The sequence below is a fragment of the Condylostylus longicornis genome, unplaced genomic scaffold (genome assembly GCF_029603195.1).
Source record: "Condylostylus longicornis isolate FDR11 unplaced genomic scaffold, ASM2960319v2 ptg000049l, whole genome shotgun sequence".
NCBI lineage: Eukaryota > Metazoa > Arthropoda > Insecta > Diptera > Dolichopodidae > Condylostylus > Condylostylus longicornis.
Window position 1 is genome coordinate 1,205,679 of NW_026578018.1, and position 18,889 is coordinate 1,224,567.

At 22.5% G+C, this 18,889-nt stretch overlaps 2 protein-coding genes across 4 annotated transcripts; one reads left to right on the forward strand and one right to left on the reverse strand.

Moving 5' to 3' along the window:
- Positions 1 to 157: 157 nt before the first annotated feature.
- LOC129611379 (histone-lysine N-methyltransferase SMYD3) lies at positions 158 to 3,357 on the reverse strand. 3 transcript variants are annotated; one of them, XM_055524510.1, is made up of 7 exons: positions 3,251 to 3,357; positions 2,904 to 3,039; positions 2,606 to 2,847; positions 2,370 to 2,497; positions 1,105 to 1,281; positions 745 to 1,030; positions 158 to 664 (listed from the first exon to the last, which is right to left on the reverse strand). In XM_055524510.1, exons 1-7 carry the CDS (start codon positions 3,258 to 3,260, stop codon positions 288 to 290), a joined length of 1,356 nt encoding a protein of 451 aa, XP_055380485.1. In that variant the 5' UTR covers positions 3,261 to 3,357; the 3' UTR covers positions 158 to 287. The 3 variants fall into 3 exon arrangements, with proteins under 3 accessions (XP_055380485.1, XP_055380487.1, XP_055380486.1); XM_055524512.1 differs by having other exon boundaries at positions 2,904 to 3,156; positions 3,251 to 3,334; XM_055524511.1 differs by lacking the exon at positions 3,251 to 3,357 and having other exon boundaries at positions 2,904 to 3,241.
- A 1,629-nt stretch (positions 3,358 to 4,986) lies between these two features.
- On the forward strand, positions 4,987 to 5,950 carry LOC129611323 (60S ribosomal protein L6). Its single transcript, XM_055524406.1, has one exon. The coding sequence runs from the start codon at positions 5,043 to 5,045 to the stop codon at positions 5,832 to 5,834; it is 792 nt and encodes a 263-aa protein (XP_055380381.1). The 5' UTR covers positions 4,987 to 5,042; the 3' UTR covers positions 5,835 to 5,950.
- Positions 5,951 to 18,889: the final 12,939 nt, after the last annotated feature.

Sequence of the window (18,889 nt, forward strand, 5' to 3'; positions counted from 1 at the left end):
AAAATTACCGAGCTAAAAAAAATAAAATTTTTTTTGTATTTATTTTTTATTTATATTTATATTTATATTTATAAAAGAAAATCTACTTAAAATGTTAAGGTACTCAAATGACTCTTATACTTTTATTTTAAATGAATAATTTTTGTTTAACGTGCAGTCAACATAATTTTAAAATTATATATTAATTAACGCAAATTCAATTCATTGTACAAACTAATTAGAAACTTTAAATAGCAAAATGTTTATTACAATATAAATATTTACAAATAGATTTTATGTTAAATTTTCTATGTCTCGTTATTTTCTAATGATGCTTGTAATATTAGCGGTCTTAATTGTTGTCTAAATATGGAATGATCAGCACCATGTGTTATTTCTAAAATTTTTCTAGCTTCCTCAAAATTACGCAAAGCTATTTTGGGATATCTTTCATAAAGTTGAATTTTTCCTAATTTCGTATACAACATTCCAAGTAAAGGATGACATTCTCCATAATATTTTTTAAACCCTGGTACCAGTTGAGATCCAAACTCAATAGCGTCCGCCCATTTATTAAATTCTATAGCACTTTCAAAAGCCGAATCTAATGTCTTAATACGCCATAAATTTAGTTGATGTAGTACATTGTTTTGTTTATCTAAACATATTTTGCAAACATCCAAATCTAAAAAACGAAATTAAAAAAAAATCAATTACCTTTAGGCAACTAATTTAAAATTACGAAATGTATAATAAAAAACTTACAGGCGATTTCTTTCATGTTTTCTAAATGATTTTTTGTAAACTCCATTACTTCTTCATATTGTTTAATAAAATCTTTTGTTATAATTCTTTTGCATACTTGGCATTCGTTTTTCGATAAACTGACAAATCCTGAACACTTTTTATTTTGACATGCTGGTGATACCATTTCAAGCATCTCCTGTTCATCTATACATTTTGAACAAGTACACAAAAAATAATAATTTTCCATTAAAGTTTGTCGACGTTGAACAGCTGTATCTAGAAGGTCGATGTAACTGATGAAGATCTAAAATGTAATTTTTATAAAAATTTTTGTAAAATCCTATAAAGTTAGGTACCCTATTGGAATTTGCAAATTACCTTTGACCAATCAAGACATGGTATATCCTTAGTAAGGCGAATTTTTAGTGTAGTACCTTCAAATGTAGCTACAGCATTAGGTGTACAACTGTGATCTGTAACTGAAACTCCCAAATAGATCCCAGTTCCAACAGAATTCATTTCAGGATCAAGTATGTTAAATCCGTTGGTTATTAACTTAAATACAAAAAGACACATAGGGTCATTAATAGAATTATAAATATACATATGTTACTGTATAAAACAAATTTAATAAAATTATTAAATTGTAGTTAAATCCAATTATTATCATTTGTTTCAAAGGCATGTTATGGATTACAAGTAATTTTTGAAGTAAAAATTAGATTAGTGTAACACGATAATTATACAGATATTAAACGCCCACAGTCAATTTATTTTAAAGTAAACATCATAGTGGAACTACTACATATTTGATTCGAATTTGTCTCATTCAAAAATTGTCATTTTGAAAGTATTTTTAGACTTGAACTTTTAATAATATCCATTTTTCCTTAAGATTTTTCAATATAGTTTAAAAATATATTACATATTTATATTTTTATTGATTCTCATGAAAAAGATTTGGCAAATACCCAAAAAGTTTAAAAATTTAAATGGAAAATAAATAAAATTTTACAGGCGAAGAAACTAAATGAAGCGCATCAGCATTTGATCAGTAATAAAAGCAATTAATTATTACCTAATTGAATTATTACAGTAAATAAATCAAACATTAAATTGCTCTTTGAATCATAATTAATGTTATTAATTAGAAATTGATATTTTTCATATTCTGTATCCGTAGATAGAAAATAAAATTTTGTATCTGTATAGAAAATAAAATTAATACCCTGATTTCATTAAATTTGGAAGTCATTTTGTTAAATGCATTTTTGACCATTATAAAGTTTTATTTCTTTCACATTTTATAAATGGTTTTATATTTTCCAATATCAAAGGTGAGTATGTAAATAAAATATTTTTTAACATTTATCTTCTGCAATATCCCGTGCGCTATTTTTCTACTAAACTAAAAAAAAATTTGGATATTTTCCAAAAAATTTGAAATGATAAAAAGAAACATTAGTTTTCACAAAAACACACATTGTTCCACTAAAAAGAAACCGGTAAAATTATTTTTATGTTCGCTACACTTAGTTCACACCCGAATACCTATAAATACCATTTTCGTGACGTATTTTGAAATACATAATAATTCAAATGAAGGCCTGATGAATGTACATTTAATAATTCATTTCGCTTACCCTTCCATAAATACCCAATAGTTCTGTATGATTCGGCATTAAATTATTCCCCAAAAGATCAATTAAAACTGACTCCAATGATTCAATATGCTCTAAACGTTTAGCATCATTTTTTATTTCAGCATAATCTAAAACAAAATATTATGCTTATATAAATAAAACATATTCCATCATAATTATTTTATTTTTGGGTCACAATTCTCAAATTTTGATTTCTAAATTTAAAATGCACTTACGTGACATCAAATCTCTGAATTTTCGAGAGCATGTTTCAGTATAATAACCTTTTATTAGATCTCCACCGTTTTGTAATCGTAATATAATTCTATGTAACATACGCGCTGCATCTGGAACATCTCTAGGTGCAATCTTTTTTAAAAATGGACATTCTACTTTATGAATTGGCCAAGCATTTACTTGACAAAATCTGTTACAGTAATATGCATATTCACAATTTGAACATTTTTTCACATGTCCTCTAAAAATATTTTTACATTTATATCTAGTAATATTCACTTAAAAAAAATATTTTACTGTTGTAAACAATAATCACATCTTTCCTTACGAAACTTCGATTTTAATATATAACAGAATGGTTCCTCAGTTAGTATGCAAGTTCCACGTTTAATCTTCAAGTCTTTTTTTGGCATTTTATTCCTATTATAAATTACTGCTCCGATATGCAAAATTTTAGATTAAATAAAAATGTATACACGTATAAAACACTTATACGGTAAGAATAAAAAAAAATTTTTTATTTGTTAAAAAACTGTGGATGCTATGTTGACTAGCGAACAATAAAATAGTAAAAAGCAAAAGAATACCAAACGTATTTTAGTTTGTTTATATTTATGATTATGGTCATTTAATAATATACATACATCTGTACATATTCGAAATGAAATAAAAGAACGGCTGACAAGTCACTATATCACTGATATCCACGGCGACTTAAGAATATATAGCGACTGCTTAGCAAAAAATGGGTATATATTAGAAACCTAGAACATAATTTTGGTCTTAAAACTTAAATTTGTGTGCTTTTATTCAAAAATGTCTTCTTTTTAAATAATAAAAAAAATAATATTTTCATTTATTAAAAATTCTTTATATTTCAGTAATAAATGCTTTTCTTATATGTTTTTCAAGTTATTAATTTCGAGTATATCCTATGAGAATACTTCGGGTATATCCTTTATAGCTACTTCCTACTATAAATGAGTGGTTATCAGAAGAATCCATATTCAGAAAATTTGAGAAAATTTATTCGAAATTATTTCATGTATTAATCTTGACACGATGGTATTAAAAAAGCACTATGACGAATATTAGAAATTCGTGATGGACATGATAGTTTTTTCGTGTGAATTCATTTAGAAATTTTTCAAAACATATTTTCTTTTATATTAAAATCCTTTTGCAATATTCCTTTTGTGCATCAAAAATTTATAAATCTATCTTCCAACTATCTGAGGCATATTGATATTTCGGGCACATTTGACTATAATATCAATTCCATAGAATAATGTTTAATGACCATTTTTTCATTACTACTATTGATTCGTCATGTTCTTTAAATGAAGCAACCTTAATCAATAAAACTAATAGACATTTTAATATTTCAATTATTTTATCTACTTAAATAATTTGTTTATTTTTATTTCAAGTATTTTGTTCTCATCCTTTTGTTGCAAATTAAAAGTTTTTTGTTTACTTTTACATTATTAGCTTGTGTATGACATTTAATAGAACATTAATTGTCAAATATGAACTGTCAGAAAATGTTAAAATTCTCATTTTGACAATTCTAAATAAACATAAAGTCAATATAAAAAATACTAATCATATTAAAATGCGTCTCCATGTTTTGTGAAAACAAGCCCATAACTAAACAACTCTTTTTTTTTAAACTCAGAAACTATATTTAGGGATAAATACATACCTACTTTTATATGTTATACAACAGTTTGTTATATAATATAATAACGTACTCAAATACAATAAAGTAGTTACTATTGAGGTTAAAAATTTTTACTTCAAAACTGAATTTTTTTTTAATAGAACTTGACTAAATAGATTTGTTTGAAAATCGAGTATATAGCTTCTCCATCGAAAATTTATATAAATCATTTCATTATTTAAAAGCAATATTATTTTTCCGAAATTGCAAAATTTTTTATAAAGCACAATTACAATTTCTAATACATTTTAAGTTTATACAAACCAGATGCCGCTAATTACTTTCCTTTATAAAGTTGAAACTTGCAATCGAATCAATATTTTTTAGAAAACTCATGCTTTGAATCGACACAAATTTTAAAATTACCGTGTGTAAAATTCGTTTGAGTAGCCTAAAAATAATAAACACATTTTCGAAATTACATGAATAAGGTTTAATATAAAATATTTCTTTTCTCCAAAATTTTACATTATTGGTTACACTTTATCCGAATTGTGAACAAATATATATTATGTAGCACATCTTTTGTATTATTTTGAATGGTTTTTTATAAAACAAAAAGGAAGCGTTTTTATAAATGTCAACTAGTCATTATTGCCGTGTTCAGTTATTATCATAACTGAAATAAAGTCAAATAATCAATTGACATATAGGTTGACAATTGACATTTCCTTTTCGTAAAAATTTTTATACGGCGTACACGTGTTTTTAAAATGGCACCCACAGAAAAAGCTAAAAAACCTGCAGTTCAAGGTAAAAAGAAGCGCAAGCACCCCATAAATACCTGTTTGGGGGGTGGAATTATGCGCTATTCCAAAAGTCAAATGTACAAACGACGCGCTTTGTATAGATTGATTGGCAAGAAAAGTCCTAAAGTGAAAAAGGAGAAGATCCCAATTAAAGTGGAGAAGAAGATTGGCGGTCCAAAAAATGGAGAAACTAGGGTGGTTTATAAGAAGAAAGCTAAAGCTAACTACCCAACAAAGAAAAGAGTTCTCAAAAGGCCACCTCGTGCCTCATTTAGTCGCCATGTCAGAAACACCCGGAAATCTATGGTACCTGGCCGTATCTTGATTATGCTCGCCGGAAGACATCAAGCGAAACGAGTTGTTTTATTGAAAGTCTTGGATACTGGATTATTATTAGTAACTGGTCCATTTGGAATAAATTCATGTCCATTACGTCGTGTCTCTCAACGTTTTGTTATTGCAACACAAACTAAAATAGATCTTGGCAAATTCAAAGTTCCAGCCCATATTAATGATAAATATTTTGCCCGAAAAGAAGTAAGTAGAAAGAAGAAAAATGTTGAAGGTAGTGACATTTACGCCGCCAAAAAAGAAAAATATGTTCCAACTGAACAACGCAAGAAAGATCAGAAAGAAGTGGATGCTGTAGTACTGAAAGCAATTAAAGCTCATCCAGAACATAAATATTTGGTTAAATATTTAAATAATCTGTTCAGTCTTGGCTCTAATCAATTCCCACATCGTATGAGATTTTGAGCAGAATGGATTTTTGTATTTTAAATTAAGATCTGGAAGGTCATGTATGAAATAAATATAATTTTAAATATTTGATATTTGACCAAGAAAATAAAAGTTTTATTTCAAAAAAATAATTGATATGTATATATATTTGATATTTTTGCTATTTTTAGGACGACTAATTGAAGATATATGTAATTTATTATTAACGGAATGTACCTCGACATTTGGATTAATTTTACAACAGAATGAAATTAACAATCACCTTTTACACCTTACAAATTGGAAAAATTATAGTATTCTGATATTAATACATTGCACTCATAATTTCTTCATTGAAACACCCAATTATCTTTTGAGATCAAGTACATATGTACATAAGTTTAAAATTCAGCGATAAGTTAACGTAAATATTACAGCAGTATCAAAAGTATTTAAACTATAAAAAATCAAATAGATTTTAATCTTTTATAGTTCATATGCTTTAAGATTAAGGGTACTTATCAGGTTAAAATCAGATTGAAGCGAAATTGTATAAGTATATCTTATTTTGTCTTGCATCTGATTTTCAATCATTTTCATTTCTATTTCTCTCTACCTTTAATAAATTTTAATTAATTTAACGGTTTATATACACCCGTTCATATTCCCGTTATTTTAATGTGAGTATCGTAGTTCAATTAATAGTACATATTAAGTAGATGGTTAACACGTCAAGAAAATTTTTAAAGTTTAATTTCTAAACTCTGAATTTTATTTACTTATATAAGAGACTTAAATATCTATGCACATACCTAAAACAAATACTAAATATTTAACAAAATAAATTTTACATTTGGTAGGTAAAACTTGAATGAAATTATTACAACGATACATTGTCTACTGGAAAAAGACGTAAAATACTCTTTAGTTCCAGGAATACGATTGTTCTGCATCGTTATTATATTAGAAAAATTTGCTAAATTTGAAATTTTTAAAAATGACTCCATTACGAAACAGATAACTTTTGAAATAGACTTGTGCAGTTAGTCAATTTTTCCAATTATATAATAAGTTTGAGCAAATGCATATTTAAAAGTTACCAATTCAAATATGTACATATTTATTTATTTTATAAATTATCAAAGAAGGAAAAATCATATAATATTGAAGGACTTAAAAATCAAAATAATATTTAGAAGAAGACACTGGATATGTATAACCATTATTGTGAGCCTGTTTAATTCTTTATGTAATCCAAAACCCTTCCAAAACTTATTTCTCGGAAACCCTTGTAAAGTGTTGCTACATTTTTTTAATTAAAAATTTAATTTTTCTTTTATTTTAATTTGTCAATTTCTCCCATAAGTATGCAGTAAATAAAAGTATAACGAAAATTGAAAATCAAAATTGTTAATTTTTCTTTAAATTTAAATTTAATATGAAATTTTCCTTAAGGTAAAAATTTTTTTTTTTTGCAATTTATTTAAAGTAAAATTAATTCCTTACGTTTTTGTTTTTTTTTGGCAAATTAAATAAATTTACTTGAATACAATAATTTAAATAATTATTTATTTAATTGTATATATGTAAAGTAAAATGTAACTTACGTAGAACGTATATTATCCCCTATACGTAAGACATTTTTAATTTAAAATTTATACAATTAATTATTTTAAGTTCATAATTACATAATTAGTATTTAGAATTCATAATAGCCCAAAAAAAAAGAAATTATGAAATTTCTTACATACTATTCTATCATACATGAAATTTCTATCATACATAATCACATACATATAATATTATGTATTGTATTTTATGAATTGAAAACGGAAATAAAAAAAATTATAAAATTATATTATTATTTAATATAAAAAAAAAATATACAAATTTTATATAAATAATTTAGATATATGCACACAATGTATTTTTATATTTATATAAAATAATATTAATATAATGTGTGTATGTATATGCAAGTTTAAGATTTCGATTTTAGATAAAAACAAAAAACAATATTTTTAATGTGAAAAAGCTTTTTGTTAATATAAACACATTTTATTTTATTTTATTTTTTTTTCTGTTTTGTTATACGAGCCCACCTGTTAGAATTCAATTAATTTATTTTGATTGTTTTGTTCTTTTTCAATTTTATTTACAACAAGTTGGTATATGAACATCTGAAAATTTTATATGCTATATGTACACATGTATATATGTATGTAGAAAATATTTATAGGATATGTATAATAAATATTGAAAAATATAAACTTGATAACTATATATTTTCAAAATAATGGTCACATTATATGTACTTGACAATATTATGTAATTAATAATATAATTATATGAAAATTTAATATGAATTTGAATTTCTAATGTGCATTTATATAATTATGTATATATAAGATTATGTATGTATATAAAATTTTGTACCTTAACAATGTGCATATTATTATACAAATTATATTTATATAATGTTTCATATTATAATTTTTTTTTATAATAGTATAATGTTTTCTCTTTTTCTTTGTCTTTCATATATGGTTATAGAAAAATAAGCTTAACCATTATAATGCATATTAAGTATATGGATAAAGATAGAAGTGTATATTATTTTTCCAAATGAAATTTTATTTTGATTTTTACATTGTATGTATTGCAAGTGTAAGCTTTTTTTTAAATAAATTATGATCTACGTGTTTGTGATTTATTTGCAGAAAAAAAAAGAATGAGAATTTCCGGAAAAAAATACAATAATATGGGAAAAAAAAAATCAAAAACGAAAAAAAAAAACTCCTCTTGTACATTTTAAATATTGAGACGACGCATTTGTGAATTCAAGTAGGTACTCAAAAATAATATTTTAATATTATGTACAAATAATATTGTATGTATGTATATATGAATGAATATTTTCTTATTTTCATATTATTATAATTATTTTATTTCTTTTATTTTTGGATAAAATCCATTACAAAATTTATAATGATATAATATTATAATAAAAATAATAAGGATAAATAAATGTAGTTGAAATTTTATTTAAAAATATACATATTTGATACCTCTATATCTATATACATTATACTTATATACTCATATATAAGTAATGTTAACCATAAGATAATAGAACGATTAATTTTTTTAAACCATGTGTACAAGAGAAAAAGAATTGAAGTTGTTTTCAGATTTGATGCGTATTTTACTTTTTGTCAAATAATTGTCTATTTGGATTGATTTGGGAATAATGAGTTTCAAATATAAGAGCATCTATTAAAAATATTGCGTGCTTTTGAGATTGAGTTTAATATTTTGAAATTTTCCTCACTCTTGTTATCTAAATTTACAATATGTAAATGTTCATAGATTTTTAATTTTGACAAAATATCATTGTACATACCGTAAATGTAATGCAGTATACTAAATAACAGATTACGATGGGAAGAAAAGTACGACTATGTACAAAAAATTTGTCGTTTAAATATTATGTAAGGCAGTATTGAATATTATATGAGTAACATCATTTTCGAAAATTCTGTATTACTTTAAATAAAAAACTTAAATTAAATTTTATTTTAATTACATAAATAAATTAATACGAAAAATAATACATTTATTTTTTTATCCACTTAACTTATTCTTCAAAATGCATAAATATTCTATTTTAAAAAATTTTCATTTCTTTTGTATTTGCAATTGATTTCATAACGCTCCTTCAAAAATATCCTTCCTTAACAGCTACAAGCTAATAAACTTTTTATTTCATTTCGTTTGAATTGAAAATGAATTCGTTTTGTAAAAATTATTTTTTTTTTATCATTAAAATACAAAAAAAAAACTACAATATTATTATTATTTTTATTTTTAAATAAAAATTACGAACTGTAATCAAAAAACAATACTTGTGTATTTTTACGACACTCATGCACCTATCTTTTTTCCTTCTAATATTAAATATAATAAAATTGCATAACTACAGGCGATTCATAAAATAAACATTTACCATTGTTTTGATTTCATTCATTCCGTTTTGTTTTTGTATTAATATTATTGTTTAGGCCAGGCAGGCGTCCTACAAAATAATATTTTTGAGTTTTCAATGTATTCAATATATTTTTGTTGTTATCGATACCGTTATCATGTAAACTTGATAATATTATAATAGAAATGTCATGTATAAAGAATTTTTTTTTTTTGGATTTATTTCTGATTTTATTTTGTTTTTTAATGTAATATATGTATAAATGTATATTTTTTATTTACATAAAATTATTATATACGTATATGTATGTATGTATGTATGTATAAAATTAACTACTTTTTCTTTTTCTAATATTCTTCCATTCAAAAAGCTTTCCATTATTTTTTTTATTTCATTCTCTTATTATGGTTTCTTGACAGAAAATTTTTCCCAATTTGTTGTTTTTGATTTTTATTTTATTTTATTTTTTCCTTATTTTCCTATTATTCTTTTAACAATGAACTGAGTTGTAGCATCCATAGAAGTTACTATGAAAATTATATATACATACTCGTATGTATATACGTATATAATATGTTGGTATGGACATAAATTGTACTTACATTTGAGAGTATATAAAAATACTTTGTATACCTATGCGATATTTTACGATGCAATATACATAAATTATTTGTACATGCACATACCTATGTATATATACATATATATATATAAATAGTATATTTGATTATGTGGTTGTATGTTTATTATTATGTGCATGTGTATATACATATAAATATAAAAATATACAACGCAACTGAACAAAAAAAGAAAAGAAACGCAAAATAATGAAAAAAAAAAAAACAAAATTGAGAAAAATGGAAAAGAAATTTTTTTTTTCTGTTTGTTTTTTTTTTTTAATATTCTTACTTTTGTTTTTATTTTTTTTTGTTTAGTTCAGTTAACTTTGAGCATTCGTACTGTTAAGTTTATTCGTTTTTAATTTTTTTATTTTCAATGTGAATTTTTCCCTTTTGAACGAAGGAAGGAAAAAACAAGTGAAAATTTAGGAAAAAAAAAATTAAAATTAAAATTAAAAAATCTTTTAGAAAAAGAAAATATTTAAAAATCAAAGTGTAGCTACTTGTAATTTATTAAATTTATGAAAAATTATTGAAAATAGAAAAAAAAAATTAAAAAGACAAAAATTTTGTAAAATAAAAAAAAAAAAATTTTTTCTTCTTTTTCCCTTTTTAAACAATTTTTTGTTTATTGTGTTGTAATTTTTGCTGCTATTTTTTATTTTTTTCTTCCTTTCAAATCAAATAGAGAGGAATAAAATAGAAATATTCGTATATACATACATGCATACATGTATGTATGAAAAAAAATTACAAGTTATAAAGTAAAAACAAGTTATTTTGTATTTGAAGTGAAAAAATAAAGAACAAAAAAAAAAAATAAACTATTTAAATGTCAAAAAAGAAAACAAAATTTTTATTCTAAATAAAAAAAAACCTTATCAAAGAAAAAAAAAATAAAAGTTAGAACAAAACAAAAATATTAAACAACAACGTAGTGAGAAAAAGAGGCAGAAAGGAAACAAACAAACAAAAAAAAGAAAATAAGAAGAAAAATTTGTACGAGAAAAAAAAAATTTCTTCAGGTGTGTGTTTTGTTTTTTTTTTTTTTTTTTAACTTAATTTTTATCAAATTTTTTGTATATTCTTTACTTTTCCAAAGGATTATCTCTAGATTTTTAAAGAAGCTTTGTTTCTTAAATAATATTTGTATATAAAAATTATTTTACATTATTATTTCCAAAATGTAGGTAAATATATACAAGAGTATATATACAAACATGTTCAAATATATAATACATGTACACATATAATATATGTAAACAAACATGTTCTTTGTACGTATCGGGTGCTTATATACAAAAAAAAAAAAAAACTCTATATTAACAATTGTAAAAAATTTAAAAATCCGCGGCGAAAAATATTGGACAGGTTCATTATTTTTAATACATTCAAAAATTCGTGACATCACAAATTGCCACAGTAAAATCGCAAATAAGCCGCAAGTCAAACGATTCCAAAATAATTGAAGCAATTGAAAATATTCCAAAATAATACCAAAAAAATTTTTTTTTTCCATTTTGAAATTTTTTTTATTATTGACAATAAGTGCTTATTAATAGTTTTGAGTCTATGTTATACTATATTGTCTATTTTAAAAAATTGAAAATGTAAGTGGATAAAGGAGTTGACTAACATTTTGACGAAAATCGAATTTTTCGGATAGAACATCATTAAATTTCATATATTTTAAACTGTGATTACTCTTATAGCTATAGAAACTTTACTTACCACTTCAATTGTAATATAAAAATACGATATAAAATAAGTGACTTGAATTATGTGATTATATGCTATAATATTTTGGTTTGTAAATCGAATCATATGTGACATTGCTAAATTTGTACTTTATTTGAAATTTGAATATCACAGTATATACAATTTCTATATATTGCAATAAGAAACTAACGAACTTCTATTTACTACATTTTTAAATTATTTCTTGTATTCGGATAGAAGAGATCTTTTCATCATATAAGACCACGTATTATCTGTTTTCCTTGATTGAATAATAATTAATATTTGAATATTAAGAACATATAGTTAGGAGTTGTTAAAACGAAGAACCTATTTTTTTAATAACAATTTTTGTTTTTTTCTTCGTCCTTAAATAAATTAAGGTCGATAGCTAACTATTAAGTTTATTAATTGTATTTTACTTAATTTAACAGAAAAATTTTATAATTAATTAAATTTTAAATTTTATTATAACATTAAAATATATACAATTCTTATATACTTATTTATGTACTCTTTTTTTTGAAGATTATACTTGAAAATAATATCGAATTTTTGTTCTTTTTTTTTAAAGAAAAGGACTTTTGAAATTCAATAGCATTTTTATCTAACATTTTGATTTTTACAATGTAAGTTATTGTAAATATATATCTATATGATCCGAATACATGTACATCTATATACAGGTTTATGTAATATTATATTGTTATACATTTGTATATTCATGTCATACAGACATAGAGAATATATTTTTATTTTGATTCAAATGGAATATTTTTCAATATTTTTTATACTTGTTTTGTATATATATTGATTTAAATCTAAAATTTTTTGATTTTTATAAAATAACAACAAAATTTTTATATATATAAAATATATATATATACATATGTTTATTATATAGTCTTGTAATATTTTAAAATATTGTACTATATTATAATTGATATAAGCTATATATGACTGATTTTATAATATAGGAATAATATAAAAATGTATAAGTGTAATGATAACAAAAATAAAAGCATATGACAATATAAATCTGATGGTCGCTATATGTATATAAATAATATATACATATGTATGTATATACAATAATAAAGTTTTTTTATGTAATAAAATTTATTATTAAATTTTCCTGAAATTTCTTATGGTTTACAAGAAAATATTTGAATGCAAGAGTTGTTTATATTTTCTATAGGTTTTTTTTTATAATGGACTAAAAGAAATGCTATTTACGAGTTCACTTTTAAAGTTTTAAAAAAAATTATGTAAAAGTTTTGTTTTAAAGTTTTTTTTTTTGCTACCATATTCTTATAATATACAAGTACTTAACGTGAGATAAAAATTCTCTCAAAAATTTTCTATTTATTTAAGGCACTTACATTTACTGCTTCAATATTTGTGAGTAGTGTATAGTGTGAAGAAACTATACATGCATTTAGTTTTATGGTACTTTTTTACTGATTGATATGGGGTATAAAGTTATGCAATAATATTTTTTGCAATAATCTACAAAAATAGTTAAATTAGAAATAAAGAGAAATAATAACTCATAATATAAATATATATATAATATGTGTATATTACATGTAATTGTGTATATATTATAATTATTTAAATGTAGATTTTTAACATTTTTTATCCAAATTTTTGATGTAATGTTTAAGTATCTACTATTTCATATGAATAGGCATGTATAATAATATAATACATGCATAATATAAATTTGCTCAAATATAATATTAAAGTAAATAAAATAAATAAAATATACAATTTCTAAATTGTTGTTAAATGTTTAAAGGAATTCATTGAAATACAAAACAATGAATTTAAGCAAACATTTTTATTTAATTATATAAAATATGCTGCAGCTATATGCAAGTATATGTGAAAAATGATTTAGTTTATTGTGATCTTCGGTAATTATTGTAATAAATTCAGTTTTTAAAACAAATTTATTTTAAAATTTTATATTTGTCATGTTTAGGAACGTTTCTTTTTAAAGAAATTGATTTTTGAAAATTTTTAAAGTACCTTATAGACTATATATAGAAAAAAATAAAAGAAATGAAATTGTTATAATGTAAAAATTTCTATATTTTACCGAAAAAATAAAATTGAATTTTAATTTAAAATTTGTATAAAATTTTTAAGTTAAATTTTTAAGTTAAACTTTTAATATCAGTTTAGTAAAGGTATTACAAATATTGATTATATGTATAGATACCAAATATTCAATTTTTAATTTCTTGCATTTTTACTGATTTTATAAGATATTATTTATATATTAAGCTTCTTTTGGAATGATCACATTCTCTGTCCTTCCAAAAACAAAGTACATTATCATTGCATTATTATGAGAATATATAAAAATATATAAATATGTACTTAGTTTATTTTTTGCAGATTTATAATATCCAAGCTTATACAAGCTTATATAATACAAGCTTTGCTTTAGAACTTTGGAAGTAGCTGCAATTTGCGAACATAGTAAAGATTTATTGATTGTGATACTTCTGCAAATTATCTGATTAAGAAGGTTTTTCATATTAAGATTTTATAGGAACCGAGATATTATTTTTAGAATATGTAGAAGAGCTGAGAATCCCCTTGGCTTCATTTCTTTTCTTCGTTAGCCACAATTTTTATAAAAATATTGAATGTTTTTCATATTTTTAGGTTAAAAATATGAAAAATTTATAATAGCATATTGCAATAATCGCAAAGTTTCTAATAAAGATAAACAACGACATGGTTTTTTATTTTAAATTTTATTTTTGGCATTTTGCTTATTTTTCATAATAATTATTTAAACATAATTATTCTATATAATCTTAATTTATAATTATTTTAATAACCTATATTTTATAATTAATAAAATTTTATCGATAAATAATAATTTTTTATATTTTATTATATAATTTTACAAATAAATTATGAAGTGCGGCTTAAATATTATCAAAAATATCATATAATTAAAAAAGATTTATATATTGTAATTATATCATATAAATAATTAATAATAGTTGACCGTATATAAAAAACAACACAAATACAGTAGAATCATTATTATGGCGAACACCTAAAATCTTTTATTATTTGTTAATCAATATAAAAAAGCAATAAGATCAAAAGTAAATTTTACACAACAAAAAATTTTCTGTTATTTTGAAGAGATTATTAAATACACAGAGGTTCGACTGTAATATATGTATGTTTACACATGTATTAAAATAACTATTGAATTATTATCAATTATCTTTTGTTTGAAGAGGAAAAATTCTAAAAAAAAAAAAAGGAAAAAAAATTTTTCTTAAATTTCCTTAAAAATTTATATCATACATTACATAAATATGTATGTTCGTATAACATTATATAACTATGCAAGTATATCTGTTATACACAGAATGTATAATATGGTATACAAACCGACCCACATACAATAAAATTATAGAAAGATATTTATATAATTTAAAGGAAAATCATAAATAAAATTAAAGTAAAAATAAAATTAAATTAAAAATTTACAAATTTAAAATTTATGTATATTATATATGTACATCTAATTTAATGTACATACATATACAGAAATTAATTTAATTAAAAGTGAACTTTGATTACGCCCTTTGCATATGGCCATTTTAAAAATAAAATACATGAGAATGTTATGTAATTTTTGGTGTACCCTTAAGCAAATAACATTTTCTTTTTTAATATTGTATAAAATAGTTAAAATAAGGAACGAATACAAAAACAATTAAAATAAGAAAAATTCTTTTGTTAAAATATTTAATAAAATATTTAAAACCGATAATTTTTTCTTGTTTTTGTTCTAAAGAGGGTATTTTTGTTGTTGTTTTTCTTTATTCTTATTTAATATTATCTATTGTTATATGAATTAAAAATTTATTTAAAAAAAGAGCAGAAAAAACTAGAAAAAAAGGTAAAGATTTAATGAAAATAAAATTAATATTAATCCTTTTAAATGTCCTTTAAATTATTTTACAATTTTATTATATGCTTTTAATAATATAACAAGGTTATGTAAATCTTATGAACAGAAATCAATAAATACATACATATATCTGGATACATTGTTTATCTGAAAGAACAACCAACATAACTCAAAAATTTTAATTCTCCGTTGCAAACACTTAAATGATTTAGATTATTGAAACATAACCTTAAATTTAATTGTCCAATGCAACGTAGTTGTTAAGAGAGCTGTTTAATTACAGTTTTGTCAATAAGAAATGTTACGTTACAGTATTTACGTTCCACTAAAAATATTAAACTAACTTTAATTTTCGGTTTTTGTCAAACCACTTTCAAGAAGAAACCACTTTTCGTTGCATAAATAACCTTCAGATGTAAATTAAATTCTTATAGTAAATGCAATATGGGAACTTGTAGAAGTAAAATTTTCAATATTTTGTAGAATAAAAATCCTATTTAACCACGATAAATTTCATGCTCTTCCATTATTTTATTCTCGATTTCTCTCACTCTCTTCGAAGAGAGGATAGCAGTAGATTATAAAATTTTTGAAGTATAAATAGATTGACAAGAAAAGTTGTTTTCGTAATATAACGGTATATGTAAGAAAAATTTGATTTCTACTTATGTTACTTTTATATATTTTGTATTTTGGAAATAATTTCGTATAATAACAAAATTTTCTTAATAATGCTATTGTCGACATATGTATATACAATTCGCGTTGAATTTTTACCTTATTTTTACCTTTATATAATAATTATCGCGGATTATGTACTATAAATGAATTAAAGTGAATTTGTTATATATATACAATTTGTATATATTTTCATCATGCAAAATTCATAAAAATATTTTATCCTCGTAATATTTTCATTGTTATTTTCCCTTTTATTCGTAAATATTTCAAATTTCTTGAATTTTGTGCTGGAAGTTATTATGTTGAATTAATTTGAAAATAAACAAATAAAATTTTTAGTTTGCTTTTTATAATATTTTATTTAATATTACTTTATTTAAACAGAATTGGATTTAGAATCGCATATATGGCATTATAATAAAGTCTAAGTCTTAGTGAGAGAAGAGAATACCGTCCACGCAAAGCTCATGCACTAGGCTAATAAAAAGACTCTTCGTAAATCCTTAAGTTAACATTCGACAACCCATCATTTAATTCAAATACCAAAAATCATTTACCGAAACCAATCAACCTTCTTAGCCAATTTGAAAAACTGCATCAAAAAATTTTCAAGAAGGTCCTCAGAATGCGCTTCCTTTTCCACATCAAAAATGGACAAGCACAAAGAATATATTCCACGTTATTCCATTTTATAAGAAAATTTGACCAATTTATATCGGTTATTTCTGAATCTTGAAAAACATTAAATTGGTTGTGATCGATTAGCAGTGTTTTTGGGAACCTGTGACACAATTTTAAAAGTGATGTGATCATATTTCAAAATTTTCTAAAGTTGTTGTATTTAATTTTTGTACAAACTTATATAATATTAGGGCTATTATGACTGATAAAAATCATTAAAATTGTATAACACTTTGTGATAGCTACCATACAACTTCAAAAGTTATTTATCCGTAATTAAGAGAATTATATTATCTACATAACTGAAATTTTGGAAAAAATAAATTGATAATGTATTGAAATTGTACGAGTAAATGCGGAAACTTCTAGATTCTTCAAGAATTATGCCATCATAATAAGCAAATATACAAACTACAGGTACAAATTGAGTACAAATATAAAAATAATATACAAAAGAAGCCATTATTTGTATAAGACGATATGAACTTGTATGGTAATTTTAGACAACTCCTAAAATCCTTAATTCGTACGAGTATCACATGGAATTTACGCGCTCAACTCTACCTATTGTCGTTTTTCCTTGAAACAATATAGAATTAACTATTTGATTCATTTGTAGAAACTTTAATAAAATTAATCATTTAAATTTTCTATACCAAAATTACATAGGCCCATAAAATTTTATATAAAAACGCTTTAAGTTTTATTTTTTAATTCAATTTGAAAAACTGAAAAAAAAAAACAAAAAAAAAAAAGAAATTTTCTATTTTCCTTAAAATTAAATCGAAAATTATAATAATTTAAAAGCAAAAACATTTTGTGCTCTACATACAAGTTAATAGACATAATGTTTGTGTGTATATATGAATTTATGTACATATTTTTAGTAATGTTATGTATTGTGTATGTTATTATTTTAATTAAATTCAAACGCGACAAAAACAAAACTTATTTTTAACTTTCCCCCTAAAGAACCTTAACAAAAAAAGCAAATCAACAATAATACATAACGGTAAAAGAAAAACAACAACAAAGAACGTACACATAGAAAAATTTTCCAATAAATATTGATTAACCACAAAAATAACATAAAAATAAAAAAGAAAAAAAACAAAATATGAAAAAATTTTTTTTTTTTTGAAAATCCTACAAGTGGAAGACCTATATTTAATAGGACAACATAGCATGGCACAAAAATCATAGTATACACTTATACAAAATATTATAATGCAATACATTTATACATAGATTTGTATATATATATACACATAGATATTTATTCGGTACGTTTACACTAAGAGCAAGGACGAAAATAAAAATAAAAGTCAAAAAAAAAAAAAATAAATCATTCTTTTAGATTTCAGGCTTTTTTCTTTTCTCTATATTTTCCTATGTCACATTTTCCTTCCTTTTATATAGTTGTTGTATATTT

What these genes read in the sequence shown, in the direction of transcription:
- LOC129611379 (XM_055524510.1), bottom strand. An exon ending in ATTCAGAGATTTGATGTCAC is followed by an intron (nt 2,498 to 2,605) that starts GTAAGTGCATTT and finishes ATTTTGTTTTAG; the next exon opens with ATTATGCTGAAATAAAAAAT. An exon ending in AAACATGAAAGAAATCGCCT is followed by an intron (nt 665 to 744) that starts GTAAGTTTTTTA and finishes TTCGTTTTTTAG; the next exon opens with ATTTGGATGTTTGCAAAATA.
- LOC129611323 (XM_055524406.1), top strand. Translation starts at nt 5,043, where the DNA reads ATGGCACCCACAGAAAAAGCTAAAAAACCTGCAGTTCAAGGTAAAAAG.